Source organism: Condylostylus longicornis, unplaced genomic scaffold (assembly GCF_029603195.1).
Source record: "Condylostylus longicornis isolate FDR11 unplaced genomic scaffold, ASM2960319v2 ptg000083l, whole genome shotgun sequence".
Taxonomy (NCBI): Eukaryota; Metazoa; Arthropoda; class Insecta; order Diptera; family Dolichopodidae; genus Condylostylus; species Condylostylus longicornis.
Window position 1 is genome coordinate 2,421,713 of NW_026578051.1, and position 20,506 is coordinate 2,442,218.

At 23.8% G+C, this 20,506-nt stretch overlaps 1 protein-coding gene across 2 annotated transcripts in view; it reads left to right on the plus strand.

The window, feature by feature from the left end:
• Nucleotides 1-20,506, plus strand: part of LOC129613413 (alpha-catulin-like) — a 201,546-nt gene that overhangs the window by 110,008 nt on the left and 71,032 nt on the right. The window contains exon 1 of one of the 2 annotated variants that reach the window (XM_055527465.1): nucleotides 8,489-8,550. The exons of the other annotated variant lie outside the window; for it this stretch is intronic. Coding sequence (XP_055383440.1) covers nucleotides 8,524-8,550 — 27 coding nt within the window. The 5' untranslated portion in view covers nucleotides 8,489-8,523. Of the gene's footprint in view, nucleotides 1-8,488; nucleotides 8,551-20,506 lie in introns of those variants that run through there. 2 annotated transcript variants of the gene reach the window in all.

Below are 20,506 nucleotides of genomic sequence, written 5' to 3' on the forward strand. Positions count from 1 at the left end.
TTCAATAAAAATTTTAATAATAAAGTACTATAGAACCAGAAATTCATTCTTTTCAATTTGAAAAACATCTTTTATAATATTTGAGATGAAATGTTCGTGCAAAGTTGCCTGTAAAAATGACCTCAAAAATTATATTATATTTTTTTTTCTTTTTCCTATTTATCCTCTAGCTATTATTGTGATTATTATTTTTATTACTGTTATTATTCTCAAATATGATAAAATTCCAAAATTTTTCCAAAAGAAAAAAAAAACTCATCTAAAATGAAAATTATTTTCAATGGAATGGTCAACGAGGAAATACAATGGTCAACTTAACAAATATTTAACGTTGACTTTGTAGAGTTCTTTCTTTTCATGTTAACGACGGTCATAGTAATTGTAAAGAAGAAAATTTGTAAAAGGCAAAAAATAAAAAACAAAATTAACTTTACTTACGTCATAGAAAATTTCTTCAAATTTCGTTTTCTTTATTTTATTTTTAGTCTATTATAATAGAAAATTAGAGGAAAAAAGAAAGGTTCAAAATGCATTGGACTTTTTTATTTTAGATCCCAAAATTTCCTAATTTAATAAATTTACCGTAATCATATATGAAATTTTTTTAAATCTAAATAGAGAAAAGAAAAAGAGTACTAAAAGAGGAACTTTAAAGATTTGCAAAAGTTATAAATTTCTATAATAAAAAGAACTGTAATGGAAAGACAGAAAAAATAATTGGTAACTAGTTTTTTTGTTTCTTACATTACTTCTTATTGTTCTGAAAAAAAACCTTATTAATTTTACAAAAAGGATCTAGGCAATATTTATAGGAAAAGAAATTTAATTTATAAAGTTCATTTTTAAACTTTTTCACTTTGATTTTGCAAAAAAATTTCCAAAATATTTCATAATTTTTCTTAAATCTACAAATTTGTAGAGTTTTTAACACAAAAGAAATGAAGATAATTAATCGATTTTTAGTGTAAAATGAAACTGAATTTTCTTATTTTCATATTAGAAAAAAAAATGTTTAATTTGCATATTTATAGGGGAAATATAAAAATTGCATATTTATAGGGGTATCGCAAGAAAATTATAGTATAAATTGGAAATAAAAATTTTTGGGTGTTTTTCAATGCTCAATCAATTTATAAATTGAAATACGATGAAATAAATTTTATTATTTGTAATTAGCTTTAAATGCTTAGTTTTTATGTATGAAGAAATTTTACATAGCAAGCTCTTCATCATAATCTCTATTGTGCTAAAAATTTGTTTGTCTGTATTTTTGTTATTTTTTCCTGCAAACTTTTTATAAGACGTAATTTGTGTGCAGAGAAAATTATGATTTTGAGAATTTTTTAACAGAAATATTTTCTATAACCTCGATTTTGCTATATCGTATACCAGTGATTATGTTTCACCTTCCTTTAAAAAGAGAAAGCATCAGTATGACATACAAAATTTTATTTTGAATATTTTCCTTTTTTACTCTCTCATAAATTCTAATTTTCAAAATATTATTATTACATAAAATAAAAAAAATTAAACAACCCTTGTATTACAGTTTCAAATTAATATAACAAAAAAAAAAGTTTTAAATTTATTTTCAACCTTCATTTATAACCGCAGGTAAAATTTAAGTAAAAAATTTCGACAAAAAATATCTAAAAAAAACATTATTCATGAAGTTAAAAAAATTACCGTTATTAAAAAAACACTATTTTATTTTTGTTTTTTTTTTTTTTTTAAATAATTTTTATAAATTAAAATTTTGTAATATTCAAACTAAACTCAAACTACCTTCAACTAACTATACCTAAAACGATGTTATTTTAATATATTTAATTATGAGTATGCATAAGTTTGTGAAAGCATGTAAGGAAAATTAATATCATCCATTATTGAGAATAACAATATAAGTCAAAAGAGTAGGATATTTAAGTTTAATATAGCAAATAAATGAGAGATTATCTCATTTACTTGCTATATCTCTCTGCAAGAAAAGGTGTGATAAAATGCTGTTGTTGTTTTGTTTAAAAAAATCGTGAAAGCTTTGCTTCACGAAAAGCGATTATTTGAAATTAGGAATGAAATCTTACAGCGAACAGTTGTCTATTTTCATATAACAGTTGCACCATTTTATTTAATTTACAGTGTTAACATACATCGTGTATAACAGTTTTGCAATTTTTCTTTGAAATATATTGTTGTCATACATGGAATATAACAATTTCAAAATTTCATTTAATTTACGTTGTCTGTAATACATCGCGTATAACAGTTTTATTATTTTTTTGATTAAAATTGTTGTCGTACATTCCGTTTAAGAATTTCACAATGTCATTTTATTTACATTATTGTTATACATCGAGTCCATATTGTTGTCCATATATTCCGTATAACAGTTTCACAATTAGATTTGATTTGATCTTTTGGATTTATAATTAAAAATATTTTTCAAAATAAAAGCGTTTTAATTTCTACTTGATTTATGAAAATATTTGTGACAATAAGTCATATGGTTGCTCTGAAACAAATTTCAAATAGTCGGCGTAGTAGCTTAAAAATTAAGTTTTAAAATCATATTTTTATAAGAAAATCATATATACGTAACATTTATAACAGTTCCTGATTAACAAATTAAGGTTATGTTTTAAACCGGGATATGAAGACCAAGTGATGTTCCAACAGACTTACATGGCCTAAGTGCCTAACCTAAGCTAACCTATGTTTTAAGTGATTAAAATGCTTATTATTAAAAATTAACTTTCATGAATTATTCCATAATTCTTCTCAAGAGACGATATGAAATATGAGATTTATTATAAATTAAAAAATAAAAAATTTCCCTTTGAAAATTAATATAAACAAGACGTGTACCAATATATGCAAAAAAATATATAAAATTTACACCTACAATATATTTTTTGAAAAAAAAAAAAAAATTTCTATGATTTTATTATTAAGGATGTAAGAGAGATATGCCTTAATATTATTATAACCTCTAGTGTAATAAATTTTCCAAAAAAAAAACTTCATCTCATAAAAATGAACATACGAGTATTTTATAAAATATAGAAATTAATTTGATATTTTTTACCTATATTTGAATATGATAGTTTTATTTTTCTAGTCAAAATATTCAAAAATTTTCATTCATAATACAAAAGGAAAGAAAAGAAAAAACAGAAAATATTGAGAATGATCCTTTATACAACATAATTTATTATGGAAATTTTTCCAGGAAATTTTATTTTTCTTTATGGTTTACAATGAATCCTTATTTTCTATACCAGCATATAAAAAATAGCAAGAGAACATATAAGGATTCAATATTATCAACTATAGTAGAATAAAATTAGATTTTTTTTCCCTGAAAATTTCATATTTACATTTAGATCACATATGGCTTCATTTTTTTATTTCTGTGTAGAAAAATAAAATATTTCATATTATAAGTTTCATGTTAATCATCTATGTGAAACTAAAGTGAAACTAAATTGTAATATAGGAGATAAGAATTTGTTTCCATTTGCACATTAAAATTTGATTTTCAAATATTTCTAACAGGGATAAGATAAGAATAAAATGTGTTATACATAATAATAATATGGAAAGTAATTAAAAAAAATATACCATATACCATAGGTAAATTTTATGAACTGGAAATTCCTATGATAAAAAACTTCTTTGTTTTTAAATTATTTTTGTTTCCTTACAGCATTTTTACAAATTTAAAATGTTTTTTTAATAAATTTAATTAGAAATTTAAATGAATTATAAAAATAAATTTTATATACCATAAAGGTTCTGATGATTAACATTTAAATTTATATCTTATTAAGTTCAAATTTTGAAAAGAATTTTTTTGGATGTATTTAACAAGTCAAAAATTTTCGATATTTTCTGAAAAAAATACAAAAAATTCGATATAAAACCAAAACATAATGAACAACAGAAATTGAATAGAAGAAGTTGAAATAATTTTGCATGAAATTTTATGAAAAATAATTAGAAAAACAAAAAAAATATATTTGTCTCTTTTTTTTCTTTGTTATTTTTTCTTTTACAGATCGCATATATCATAAATTCAACTAGTAAATGGACCCCTGCATTTAGATGACATTACTATAATCATTAATAATTCAATTATTACATATGTCAAAATTTAAAAAAAAAATTTTTATAAATTTGACAATTTTCATTTGAAATTATTTAAAATATTTTTGGTTTTTGTTTTTTAATTATAGCACATACTTCAAAATAATTTTATAATTTTATTTCATTATTCATTGACGTTCACATATCATGCTCATATAATATTTTGATATTTAAATAAAATTGAATACACAAACATTATTATTAGTTTTTATGATTTTAACAATTTAAAATTCGAAATTTTAAAATTATTGTAAATATTTTTCAAAAAATATATTTTGTAATGAAGAAACTTGAAATTGTGAATTAATTTTTAGAAAAATCATGAATATTTGTTGTCAAAATTATGAAAATATAATTATAATTTACAGCTGCCGTTTGAGATTGAGTTGTCAAAACAATTGTCAAAACAATTGAAAGAATTATTGAGTTGTCAAAAAAATTTGAAAGAATTAATTTAAACAGAACAAAGCATTTAAGAGAAAATATTACAATGCATGGTACAATTAAAAATATTTTATTCCTAATTGTCATAATTTGAATTTGTTGTTTCAATTCAAACTAAGTTTCAATTTCAATATCCCGCATTTCAATTAATTCTGCAACAGAACCAATTATTCACAATTCATAAAAATTTATTAAGTGTCACTCAAATTTTATATTTCTCATTCTTGTGTGAACGTTACTCGTATGTGTCATATATTGTATGGCATATTCAATAAATTGCACTCTCATAATGTAATTATAGAATTCTCACAAAAACAACTTAAAATTGAGCATTGAGTTGTTGAGTAAAATTTTAAACTATTGCATTCGAACTACTTTAAATTGAGTATTTTTTTATTGCTGCATTTCAATTATGAGTTTTAATTAATTTCTCTCTTATACAAAGAGATAAACTATTTTAATTTATACTATTATTTTTGTTTCTTACATTGCGTAGCTATAATGCGGTTAACATATAATTAAAATTTATAATTTTATATATTTTTGTGTTATTAATCATTAATTTAGGCATAATATACACACACAATATAAACATATTGCTTTTTCCATATAGTAAATTTCCTATTATTTTATTAACAGTAAAACAATACAAATGAAAACTGTTCATTCATCCAAGTTTTCAACAATTCTTCTTTTGTAATAAGAAAAAAAATATTCATTATTTATTAATTATTATTGTCCGTCCTTTCTATTATTATTTTTTTCTTGTCATCGACATTCATAGAACATAAAAAAAAAAATAATTAAATAGAAGAGAAATAATAATTACATAATACGAAAAGAAAGGCAAAAAAAAAAAGACATAATAATAAAATCAAAATCAAAATGGAAAAATAATAACAATAATAACAGAACAGAAATTAAAAGGACATTTCCATAATAAATGTTAAACACACAATTGTACAAAATTCATTTTTATAATACTTATATAATAAAATTCCAGATTTCCTTGTAAAAACTGTTATAATTAATTTTATTTTGAAAAATGTACTACATTTCCCCCCCCCCCCCCCCCCCTACTTTTCTTTTCTTACATAATTTTTTTTACATTCTTACTTTTCTATTTTACTTTCATTTGCCATCTTTCATCTCCAATTTATCATTTTTTATTGCATAATAAATTAAATTATAAACCTGGTATAATATAGTATAACAGTAAATATCTAATAATATAAATATAAATAAATTGAAAAATGAAACTACTTTTTAAACTTTAAATAATATACAAAATGTTGTTCTATAAAATTCAAATATTCTTAATGAAAATTTAAATATAAAATAAATTAATTTAAAAAAATATTAAAAACGCCAATAGAAAAAATATTCAAACAAGCGTCATATTATGTAACGTACTAGTATAACAATACCAAATCGTAACTGTACTTATAAATTATTGTAATTCTGAATATTATAAAAGCATAAGCACCCTATTGGCAATTAATAATAAATTATTTAAAAATAATGAATAAAAATAAAAAAAAAGATCATGAATTAAAAATGCAAAATCAGTCAACAATAACAACAAATTTAAATTAATAAATTAATAATATAACAATTAAATGTGATAATTATTAACATCAACTGTAATATTTTTTAAAAATATAAAATTTTTAAAATATAAAAAAAATTGTTAATGAAAATAAAAGTTTAAAATTTAAAAATGCAATTATTTTTGCAAGAATAGCTCACAGTCAATAAAAAATCAAGAAAAAATAATTTTCTTTTTTTTTTGTTGTAAGCTTATTTTTGGTAATATTTTTTTATTATTTCAAATTTTTATTAATTTTAAAAGAAAACTTCCACACCCAGAAGTAGATTTCATTGTAATTCTCAAAAATATTTTTTGAAAATTTTTTTTTTAAATTCCGAAAACTCAACGTTCCGCCTCTCAATGTTCATAAAGTTTCAAAGTTCCACCAAATTTATACACCGAAACTGAAAATTTTTTCAAATTTCTATAAAACCTAATCGAGAATATTCTGCCATTAACAAATAAAATTATTTATCTTGTCTTATGCAATTAACAACTGAATTCGATTATTATCACTATTATAACACAATTTCAGTTTTTTCTCCCAAAAGTATGCAATATATATTTTCTTTTCAATAATATAATTTTTGTTGTCTGTTGTTTTTTTTTTTCCATTAAAATGGAGTAAAAATTCATAAAATCATTTTAAATAAGGCAAACAGTCACCATTAAAACCGAATATATTTTTTTATTATAAAAACAATTTTATAATCCTAAATTTATGCCTTAAATTTTATTCATAATTCATATTGCTTACATTCCTGATACGTTCAAACTCATAATGATTCCATTATTAAATATTGTACGTCAAACTAATGTAGAGAATAGTTCAAAGAAATTTAATGAAATGCAACTGAACCACCATTTTGTCTAAATTCTCTTATTCAATTCTGAAAAACTGATCCATCATTATAATTTTCTATATCAAAAAAAAAATTTTTAAGCCATCTACCGGAATAAATGTGCTTTAATATTTATTTCAATTACTCTTTATATTTTAAGCATTTTGAGTGCTTTATGCATTTTAATTGTTATACATTCATTCGTGGACAAAAAAAGTTCAATAGTCTAAATGTTATGCAACTTTTTTTTTGTGTCCTCCAATAATTTTAAAAATATTTAATTTTTTTTCAATAATTTTTTGTTGTTTGTGCAAAATTTATTTAAATTTTTATTTTAAATAAAAAATTTTAAATTATTAATAAAAAAATGCATGAAAATTATTTTTTAAATAAATTTTTTTCTCTTTTATAATTTTTGTTTTATATAAAATATTTTTTTACGCACTCATATTTCATCCATGTTTGGAATATGAAATTTGACAAAAAAAAAAAAAAATAAAAAAAAAAAATTTTTTTGCATTAAAAAAAATTTCATAATTCTCGTTTGTTTTTTTTTTCTATTGTCCTTGATTGCATACATATAGGAGAGAATGTTTTTGTTTTCAATTTATAAGCTACATTAAACCTGCATTATTTTAAAAACAAAACAAAAAAAATTAAAATAAAAACAAAAGAATTCAAAATAATAGAAAATAATGTAGAGAAAGAGAAAAAGTAAAACTAAAAAGAGAATAAAAAAATGGAGATTAAATTATTTTCGTGGCATAAAAGTTGAACAAAATATTCGGGGGTTTTTTTTTTCATTCTGTTCGTTTTCGTTTTTTTTTTTGGTTTTCTGTATATAAAAAAGCTGTACAAGGATATGCAATTACATACACAAATATATATATAATATAAAATAATTTATTATAAGAGCTATGTTGAATCAAAAAACTACTCGTATTAAATTAAAACTATGTTAGAATTCTAACAAAACCCAAAAAAAAAAAACCAAAAATTAAAATTTACTTTAAAAATTACTCAAAAAGCAAAGTAAAAGAAAAATAAAATAACGCTTTTGATTCTCGAATATTTGAGCACATATACGAACCACGAACCCCTCGTGTATATGTTAATAATAATTTTACCACCACATATATGTTTTGTTTTTTTTTTTTTGTAAATGGAAATTATAATAGCTTTACTTCAAAAGCGTATAACAAGTAAAATCAAGAAGAGAACAGTATAAATTTCAAAAATAACAAAAATAGTACAGTAATAAAATTAAAAAATTGTATATAACAGAATTCTACTATCAAAGCAATTATTAACAACCTATATATTGTATAACAAAAAAAAAAAAAATAATAATAAAATTTATTTAGGAGTAGAGTGTATAATTGTATATTGTCAACATAATCCCATACACACATACACACATTCTACCCTCAACCTACCTATTATATCAAAAAAATAAAATAATAAAATAATAAAATAAAAATCATAAATAAATTAATAACAATGGCTGCTGTTACATATGGAAGACAGGTAAATAATATTTTTTTTTTTATTTTATTTCAACATTTTGAACAAAAACGCAAAAGTTTTGAATCCTTGTTATATGCAATTAATTTCATGTATATATGTACTTTATAATTTACTACATAGTTGCATTGTGTTTTGTTTTCTTTTACCGCCGAAAACTTTAATTAAAAATTGTTTTCAAACAAGTTTTGGTTTTATTGTTTTATTGTTTTTAGATACCATCATTGTTGGAAATAAGTGTTTGACCAAAATACTATTATAAAGGTATTTTATAAAATTTTCCCTTGATTTTTATTATAATTTGAAAAATTATCTATAATTGAAGTGTTTTAATGCACAATGGTGTGATGGTAGTGGTATGATAACAAAAAAATTATTCAACAAAGTTCCGTATATAATTAAAATAATTGTTTTTCAAGTAAAGCTTAAAAATTCTCATTTTTATTTTTATGAATTTCAAATTTGAATTGCAGTAGAGTGATTATGAGTGTTTAAATTATTTCACTCTTTAAACGGAAAGTCTGGCCATCTTTTTTTTCTCAAGAGAATATTATTATTAAATAAAATTTTTCTCTATTATTGTCTCTCTCAGAAATTCAAAATATTAATTTATCATTATATTGTGTTATTATGCTTGTCACTACTCTCTTTAAATAATTATGAAATTATCAATAATTTCTCAAAAATAGAAAAAAAAATTTTTTTATATCCAATGCAATTGAGAATTATTTACTCTGAGTATAAATGTCAAATTTAAAAAAAAACTCATAAAAATAGATTAAAAAATTTCTGACTTTAAATGAGTTTCAAATTGAGACGCTTAATTGGAAGCTCTTGTTATTTTTTATGATTAATTATGTTATAAAATTTTAACACTTACTTGAATTGTTTTTTTTTCTTTTCTGAGCATCGAATAAAGTGAATTTCTAACCTACTTTAACCTGATTGTTCCATAAGATCTCCTACAATCTATATTTTTATGATGCAATCTTATATGAATGAAATTTAATTAAAGTTAATTACCATGACGATTTTTTCATCATGAGGGCGCTTTGTACAAAAAAACCAAATTAATGACTTTTGACAAAAATGAAAATTAAACCTTTTTTTTTTTGTCCCTGAAAAAGTCATTATTCAATTGATTGCCATCATTTTTTTTTTCTCTTTATTGAATATCACATACCGTATATAGAATACGGTATGTGATTACACCCAATCGAAAGTCAGATCAATAATAATTTAGTCTCTCGGCTCTCCTATACAAAAAACAAAAAATATCCAATTAAAAAAGAGAAGATTTAATTAAACGCTTCGACTTAAAAAAAAAAAAAGGAGTCAGACAGGTCCTCAAAAAAAATTTTTATCGTTTTTATGCTCATTGCAATTTAATTTTTTCTCCTCCATTTTAAAAATATTTTTTCTTTTTTTTTTTTAAATATCTTGCATACATTATCCTGATTGCATACACAAACAACCAAAAACCGAACAAAAACGAGCATCAGAAAAAAAAATTTTTTTTCTTGTGCTCGTTTTTCTCGTTGGTTTGTGTTTTTTTTTTTTTAAACGCTCGTCTATTAACCGCTATAAAAATTAATGTACTAAAAAATTAAATTAAAAAAAAAAATAGCAAGAAAAAAAACATAAGAAATAAAACAAAAGGAGGTAAAAATTTCAATGTCATTTGTGATAAAAAAAAAAATAAGAAAAAATAATAATAATAAAAGAGGACAAAATTAGAAAGAGTTCGATATAATAATATTATCCTTTTCTTATTCAGGGTTAAGTAGATAGAAGATAAGTTTTTTAATACCCAATTTATATTCAAAGTATCTTAATAATATAAAACCAAACAAACAAATTAATAAGCTAAAAAAAGAATTGAACCAGAATGGGAACCATAAAAAAAAACAAATAATCTAAATTTAGGCAAGAAATCAACTTTGGGACTAGTTTCTGTTAAGAAAATATTTGGAATTGTAATGGAAAATTGGAAAATATTTGAAGAGAAATAGTCAATTTGTACATCTTGTACAAAATCACTAAAAATATTCCCGAATTTTAGGAAGATTTTAAAAAATTTGAGTTGAATACTAAAGTCTAAGATTTTTAATCAAGCAGTATTCATAAACGTATTCCTCAAAATCATATGATATGCTCACTAATTTCAATAATTTTGACTGGAAACTGTTCAATATTGTTAAACCCGGTTAACAAATAATTCTTATTGTTGAAAAATTCACTTGTTAACTTACAGTCCTTCAGGGCTTGCTGCCCAAAATTTTGTTCCTCCCAAACTAAAGAACTTTTTTCAGACTATTGTTCTGTATAAATTCAAAGGTCTGATATGTTAAAAGAGTTTGACAATATATTCATGCAGGTAGGAGCATGAATATATCGTTTCATAATCTAACGACTCGAATTAACACAGAATCTATTTTATCGTCTCCACTTCTTTCTCGTAGCAAAATCTGTTTATATTTTTATCAAAAGGTAAATGTAGGTCGAATAGGCCAATTGTTCTCAACCAGCAAATATCTGTCTCGTTTCGCCAGAGCCAGACAAGAGATAAAAAGAGGGATCATCGCGTCATTCGTTTTTAAGTCACAGCAGAAATCAAAGATTTTGCAGAGATTATTTGCAGGGCGGCTCATCCAGCAAAATATACTTAATCCACAATTATTCCCAGTGTCTGAATATTATTATTAGAACTAGGCTGCAAAAAGGTCAACTGTACAAGTTTTAATCGGTGTCATCTTCTTATCGCTTATGTTTAGCAAAAAATTTTTTTTTTAAATTTTCTAAACTTGCCAAACTTGTTTTACTTCAATTTTAAATTATTCATCGCAAGTGAGTATTACAGATGCGGAAAAAAAAAGATTATTTAGGCCAATTAATTAAAATTAAATTTTGCAACGATTTCAAAAAAGAAATATTAATTCCTAATGTATTTTTTAATTAATTTTCACAAGGACATTATTAAAATTACCAAAGATTAAATTAAAATGGAAAATCCTTAGAAATTTTCCTTAAATGTTTTTAATTCTAATTTCTACTTTCCTACTCTTAATTTTTATATTTAAAAAAGAAAATCTATTAAAGATTTTTATCTGAATTCATATTTTTTTTTGAGCCGATTTAAAAACATTTTTAAAATTAATATCGTTTAATTTATGAAGTTAATACCGTAAATGGTAAATTTTCCACTAGAATATTTTAGATTTTAAAAAGAGAAGCACAAAATTCTCGTCAGGATTTTTTCTTCTGTATACCAACAAATTGTTTACTATGCCAGAGTTTTAACAGAACACAATTATTTTTAAGATTTGATTTTGCAACTACTCACAAATTAAGAACGCAACCCTTAACCTTTTACTAAAATTCTATACAATAAAAAGCTATTCACTGATTTTTCACCAAAAACAACAGACACACATTATTAAAATTTTAATATTCCAAATTTTAAAATACAAAAAAAAAAAACTAAAAATTTAAAATTTCAAAAAAAAAATTTTTTTTTTTTATTTTCCTAAAAAGTGAGTAATCACTGATTTGTAAAAAAAAAAATTTTAAAATTTCTGTCACAAACAGACGATAAAATAAAAATTTTTTTCTGATTGTGAAAATTCAAGAAAAAAAAAAGGGAAATGCATTCAACTAAAAATTTACAAATACAAAATTAAAATGAAATTCATCGTTTTGAACAGGATCAAATTGAAATCATCAAAAAATGAATATGTAAAAACTATTTCAAAACAAGTGAACGTAAAGTTGACCGTGTCTACTCTGTGATACCCATATGAATGAGTGATTTCAAGGGCTGTATGTTGATTGCCACACTATTTCATAAGTATTTTTTATTTGTTTATTGCAAAATTTTAGCATGCAATTTCGATATTTTCCATAATATATGACCGAATGACTTTCGAAATTACACGGCAGCTACCACCGTAAGTCAAGGAATTTCAATTAGTTTTAGCAAATACCATAGCTATTACAATTTCTAAGATATAGCCAAATAACTATTGATGTTATAGGGTAGCTACCCGAACCATTGTTCCTAACGCATTCCATTTAAATAGGGTTCCGGCTTTTACTAATATAAATCAATATGTGAAAATTTGATGAAATTAGTTCAATTATAGTTTTTGAGTTATCGTTGGGACAGACGGATAGACAGACGGTTAGAAATGGCCAAATCGACTCAGAATTCGACGTTAATCAAAACCATGCAGTTGAGTTTATATCTTACATCATTATTTCTTAGGGTTACAAATGGTAACACAAATTTAGTATACCCCTTGAACATACATTCGTACGAGTATAAAACTAGTTATGTTTATTAACACTTTCACTGTGATAATGCTGAAAAAATTTTAAAATAATTTGGATTTTCTTAAAAAAATTAATTGCTAAATGATAAAAAGACGAGGCTCCCGCTTTTTTTTAGTTCCATAATTCCGATTTTAAATGATGAATCCATGTTTTAACAACTCGCATTTTAGGAAAACCATAGAGTCTCAAATTTTCTGATGGGTATTACGAGTAACATAACTGATCCAAATCTCTTCAAAATTTCACCTAAATAAATTAATTTTATTAAACTCTAATACTGAGTAGCAAATCTTAATTTAAAAGATTTTGTGATTTAAGAAGTTTTATACCTTTTTTCAGTTTCTTATCACATTTATAATTTAAAATACTTACATGATTATTTTTTTTTACATATCACACCTCGAAAGTCTATTATAAGCATTAATGTTTATACAAATATCCTAAATTTGACTATTAAACTTTCCTTAGGATACTAGAACAACACAAAAAAAAAATTCTTATCGTTGTAACTAAAACTTTTAACTTAATCATTTTAAGGGGTTAAAAATTATTTCATCTTTTGATGTAGACATTTTTACTATAATATTACCCACTCTATATGAACTCTATTACGTAAACTTACAAATGTTGTAAAATATTACGGTCTGAATTTTAAGTATGACAATGCGTTTTTCTATTTTCATTTTAACTTGGAAAAAAAAAATTCCATATAAAATTTAAATTATTAAATAACAACAAAATATATTTTGAAAAATTTAAGGATATTCTGGGGCACAATTTTTTATACAAACATTACGGAGTCTTGAATATTGTACACACAATATAAAGCTTTACGGCTCTATACTTTAATATTGTTTTTGGTAATAAAAATAAAAACGGAAAAATACCAACTGTGGTATTTTTTTATCTTGATCACGTCCAATATGGAAACTGTCTCTGCATCCTTTCTCTTTATTTAAATCTTAAATTTTTTAACCTTTTATAAAATTTTATGAATTTTGTTTTCCATTTGGTTTCTTAACTGATATTTTATTATCTCTTATTATAAAATTTTAAATATGTTTTAAATATGTTAGCATTGAAAATTTTATACTCACACTACATACGTAGTTGTATGGGAATCAGTGAATGCCATGATAAATACTGAAAAATCTCTGCATCAAGAAATAAAAGTGAAACAAATATATTTTTGTTGTATATTTTTTATAGTTGTTGTTTCATATAAAATTTTTGTATAATATTTTTTAGATGAAAATGAAATTGTTGAGTTTCTGAACGAAAAATAAAATGTTTATCAGGCGAAATAAATTTTCCACATGTGTAGAACCGATAAGAGACACAACCAAGGCAAAAATGACAAAACAATCACACAAAAAAAAATAAATAAAAAACAAGAACTGTTAAAAGCAACCAAAAAAAAAGCTTAAAAACAGAGACAAAACAAAGAAAGAAGGAACGAAATCGTCAGCAACAACAACAATAACACCAACAACAACAAATTATCATCTGCATGATGAAAATTGAAAAAATTTTCTCTTGTATACATTGAAAGAGGGATGAAAAAAAAGGATAAAGTAAAAATTAAATAAAAAATTGAAATAAATGAAGAAAAATATAAGTAACAAAGTGTCATAAGCAAAAGAGCAATATTATAAAAAAACTGCAGAAAGTCGCATAAAGAATGATTCAATATTAGAGTATAAATTTGGAGAATTGGAATTCTACAATGAGATATTAGTAAAAAGTTATACACTAACAATATGTGTAATATAACTCTACAATTATTATAAGATTGCGGAGTTCGGTCCGAAATTCGACTACATTTATAAATATAAAAAAAAATTAATTTTTTAGATTTTTGTGTTCTAGGGCGGACCAAGTATGCTTTAACTCCTCAGTTACTCAGGTAGACTCTGGCTCTGATTTTAAAATCATCTATCTTCTCCGCTCTAACTCCCCGTTTCAGATTCAAGTTCTGATTGAACTCTAACTCTAGCTCTGACTCTAACTCCGATTCCGACTCCGAATCCGAATTCGACTCCGGCTCCGAGTCAGATTCAGATTTCGACTCCAACTCCGACTCTGACTCTGACTCAGACTCTGAGTCCAACTCTAACTCTGACTCTGGCTCTGACTCTAACTCTGGCTCTGACTCTCACTCTGGCTCTGACTTTGACTCTGGCTCTGACTCTGACTTTGGCTCTGACTCTGACTCCGACTCTGACTCTTACTCTGACTCTGACTCAAACTCTGATTCTGACGTTCACTTTTACTCTAATTCTGACTCTGAATTTCACTCACACTCTGATTCTGATTTCCATTTCCATGTATTCCATATAATCGTGTTCTACTACCATTTTTAAAAGTTCTTAATTGCTCAATAGACTAAATGGCTATAATAACAGGCGGCCAAACTTATATCCTACCTATAAAATTTCATGTTATCATCGAAATAACAAATTTTCGCCATCGCACACAATACCACTTTAAATAAAATATGTTAATAACAATAACAACAATAAAAAAATAAAAAATAAAACTTACCTAACCAATTTCACCATCACCATAATGATTATGATCATCACCATCAAAAGTCATAATCATCATAAAAGGATAATCTGCTTTATTGTTAGCTTTAATTTTCCTTCCAGCTTCACAAAATTTTACAGAGAATATTGGGTGAAAAGAACACACATACACACTAAATGAAAAGCCAAAAAAATGAATACATAAAAAATTGTGAAAGATAGTGGAGAGCATATAAAAAGAAATATAACGAAAAAAAAAATAAAAATAAATGAAAAAAGAAAAACAAAAAAGGATGCAACAGCAAAAAATGAATCCAAAAATAAATTTTTATCAGGAAATAATTTGGAATGAACGAATTCGTTCTGATTGTTTGGCTCCTTGTTTATTATTATTTTTTTCGTTTCTGCTTATTTTTTTTCTTGTTCTTGATTATGAAATTATATTGAAAATATTTTTTTAAAATAATTTAAGATTCTTCCTTTTAAGAAAAGCGTAGAAATTTTCTTTAAAAATTGCGTCAACAGTTTTAATATTTTAATTTTGTTGTTGTGATTTTTAGCAATAAAAAATAATTTCAATGAAAATTTTGAATATTTAAAATTTTCATGAGTCATGGCAGCACAATGCATTCAAATGCAATTTTAGAAAAAGAAGAATTTAATATTTCAATGTCATTTTATGAAAAATTAAACTTGCAACTCTATAGTGTATAATTTAAAGTTTTAATGAAAATGACGAGAGCGTGTTGTGGAACCAAAGAGGAAAATTCAGTTTTATAAAAGTTCTTTGTGATTCAATGAATTTCGATTTCTAAAATAATTTATACAATGTACATTTATCGTAAACTCGTCAGTATATTTGGGTTGTCACAAAATTAAATTAAAATACTTTGCAAAATTTTATTGAATAAATTTTAAAATTTTTAAAATTTAATCAAGTTTTTAAGTGAGAGATTTTATGAAACAAGCCAGAATAATTGAAAAGGTTAAATAATTATTGAATTTAAAAAAAAAACATTCAAAATTACCTTTAATTTATAGATTGAATGGCTTGTAACGGTAAGCGGTTTTTTTGTTTAAATTTGCCCAAAATTATAATAATATTGTATACTTTTAGGGGAGTTATTATTTACAGCATTATTTAGCTCCATGTCTCCATCAAGATTATTTTTCTCATGTGTTCATGTGTTGATATCAGAAAATTTCAAATGATCATGCTGTTTACCAAAATGAGGACCTTTCATATTAAACATTAAAGTTACAATCAAAATTGATAAATATAGGTTATTATATTGGGGTCACAAATAACACTTCTCTTATCTTTTATAAATACCATGCTTTTGCTGACCAATATCATTTCAAACACAGTTACGTCTAAAAGTAATAATAAAAGAAGAAGAAAAATAATTTTAACAATGTAAATTTAAAAAATGATCCGAAAAGTGATGGGATATGAGAAACTCTGTCTAATTTTTTTCTTGCTTCATTGTTTGGTTTATAACACGTTAATAATAACAAAAAATAAATTTTATTCATTTCTAAGTATACATAAAGGTTCGGCAGGAACCTTTTTATATTAATGAATTTTACTTGAATTTTTTATTACCATAAATACTTGAAAACGTTTCCTTTTCACATCTCTCATTCTCTCATTCTCTCTCCATCTATTGTTGTCTTAATGTTTCATTTTCATTGTACCTTTACATTTTACTTTAATAAATTTCCTTTTGGGTAATACAAATTACTTATTTTAATCGCTAACATAAGCCTAGTCTAGATCCCTTAAAAAAATTCACTGGTTTAGTTTTCAAAGAGTAAAAGCAAAAAATGTAAGAGAGTCCTTAATAAGAAAATGTTTTTCGTGTTTTGCTTCATTTCAATTTTTGTACCATTAAACAAGAAAAAAAATTAATAATGTTGATTTTAAGTTAAATACTTTATCTCTTTTGAATTTTCTGAGAATTGATGATTATTAAAAAAGCAGAGCGAGAGAGGAAAGAGAACTGAAACAACTGTTAAATGAGTATTTTATGAATATTTTTAAATTAAATTTTTCCTTTGAATTATGAAAGTCCAAATCAAGAATATGTAGGTTTGTGTAAATGTTTTTTTAGCCGGAAAGAAAAATTTTTATAAATAAAGGCTGAAAAGGTCAAAAAATAATAAAAAAAAATTTTTTTTCGTTTTTTATTATTCTTTGTATTCGAGAGTAAGATTATTTAAAAAATAAAATGTACACATAAAACTTATTATTATCTTTAAATTCAGTGTATAAAATCTTACTCTAGGGGCCTGGAATTAATTTCATATCGAACCTTGTGTAAAAAGTTAAACGAATACCTGCTAATATCGATAATTGGATATTCTTGTTAAAATTGTGCCAATAGAACAATTGCTGTTTCAAAATTAACTTTAAACATTAGCACAGCATTTCGTCTTATTTTGCTCCAATTACTCACCTTATTCGTGATAAGCTCTATAATATACTGCGGGCACTTTACATTTAAATCTCTCAGCAATTTGAAACAAATTGTCAAAATTGCACACATAATTCCTAAAAATTATTTATTGATGATTAAATTTTACAGAATTGTTTTTGAATGTTAAAACAATTTAAAAGTAAAATTCAATTTCATTTTTTAACTTAACCATACCTTTTTGTTTTTCTGTTCCCCGCTATAATTTAAATAACACCATGTTAAGGGTATCAAGTAGAATAAATAAAACAGTGGATAACACTTCAAAAAAATGTGAGAAGAATGCCAGTGTTTATCAGTAAATAAAGGAACTAAAGTAACAAACTAACATAACAGTATAAAAGAGCAACGCTGACAATAACATGTAAGAGAGAAAATGAAAACCCAAAAAAGAAAAAAAAAAAACGAGAGAAGAGTGCGCCAATATACCCAACATTAAACCATAACATACACCGTTTTTATACAAAGTGAACAATAATTTTGTTTATGTGGTTTTAAGTGCAAAATCTGGTAATGGTTAAAACACATCCTCTAATTGTTAGTCTTTTTTTTTAATTTTTCTTAATTTTATTCGCTAACATTGAAATTATTTAAAATGAAAATTAAATATAAAAATTGTGGGTATAGTGGAAAAGTGATATAGAAATGTTAGTGTTTAATGCTGTTGTGAAAGTTGAAATTGGTGAAGAGTTTTTGCCTACCGCTGTATGTATGTAATTTACAGAATAACTTTCGTAGAACAGTTTTTACAAGAGGTCATTGTAAGCCTATTAATTTTCAGATGATATCTAATTTACAATTAAAGCTTATTATACGAAATATGGCATCAAAAAAGTACTGCTCTCTATGCTACTTTTGATCGCTTTGAGTTCTCTGGAGGCAGTCATGTAAACCAACAAAACAAATACACAATAACCTGTATTTAAACTATTATTGCTAGTTATTATGCTTCACGGTAGTCAATATTACGACAATCAATTGTACAATTATCAATTGGTGTTAAGACCATCAAATTCTTTAGGACCAATAAAGGCGGCAATTAATTGTTCCAGAAACCAAAATTATATACCTGATAAACAATTGTTGATTTACTGGTTGTCGTGTTCGCCAACTCTTCTTTAATAACCTTTGATTAAATTATTCAAATTGCCTCTAAAATTTGTAAAAATAACATTTTCTTAAGTTGTTCAGTTAAAATATTGCAAAAATTAATTTTTCCCATAATAAAAATTAAAGTAAAAGTTTCTTTCAAAATTTCTTATAAAGATCAAAAAATTTTGCTGAATTTGCAATCTCATGATAAAAAAAAATTAAATTTTTTTCCCATAAAAAAAAAAGTTTTAAATTTTAATTTTATGATTTTTATAGTTGCTGTAAAACAAAAAAATTTTCAAATTAATTTTATAATAAAAAAAAAATTGTCATTTTTCATAAACTTTTTATATACAGTAGTGAACGAAAAAGTGTACACTCTCGGAGATTTTAAATTTTTGCACTTACGCGTAATTTAAGGTGCACAAATTTGCACCTACACATAAATGTTACTTGTAAATTACGAAATTGAAAAAAAAAAGTAGTACAGGAGTGTTTTGCATGACGTGGCAAATAATTTCAGGGATGCTTCTTTGATCAATTTCCAGCAAAAAAATTGATATACTCGTAACAGCCTGTTGAAACAAAACCTACCAGATTTTTCCTGCATATAAATAAATGCTTATAAATTTGAAGCTATACAACAGATAGAAACTATTAGAAGCTTGTTTTACAAGCCGGAATTTAAAAATAGTTTTTACTTAGGCGAGTTTTTCATTCACCAGAGTTGTACTTAAACGTGTTCTACTGTATATTGTGCATTATAAACAGCCATTTTATGTTTATATATCAAGTATGTAAATATATTGTTAACAATAAAAATTATTTTTAAAGGAAGAGAAAGATTTTCATTCTTAAATTAATGCAAATATTTTGACTCGCTTTAATATTAATGACTTTAAAGGGAATTTTTGTATAACATTTAACATTCCCATAAATATGTTTTCTAATATAAATAATAAGTAATAAAATATAAGTATACGCTTGCTTAAGCACATATAGAAGAAATTGTATACTCATTGTGTATATAGTTAAAATATTTAAAAATCATAAAAATGTTTGAAGTAATAAAAATTTCTTAAACATTTTACATAAATGTTTTATTGCTATAAAACAAAAATTATTTTACATTGTACTTTTACTCGTAACATTTGAGAAAATTAATTTTTATACAATTTCTTATTACGTACAGCCGTATAGGATTTGATGTCGAAAATAAAATATTTAGATTTGTCTCACATTCTGAAACGAAATTTACTTGAAGTAGTGGAAGAATTTGAGCTTAAAGTGCAGAGGAATTTCAATTTTAATTTAAATTTAAAAATTAATTTGAAAAATCATTCTAACTATAATTATTGCAATGCAGGCTTGGTACTCTGAGACTGTTATTATTAATGAGTTTTTTCTTTCTATTGAAAATTTCAGTTTTTGGACTTATACTCCTTTCAACGTCCACCGTAGAATTGTAATTCAGGCTTGGTACTCTGAGACTGTTATTATTAATGAGTTTTTTCTTTCTACTGAAAATTT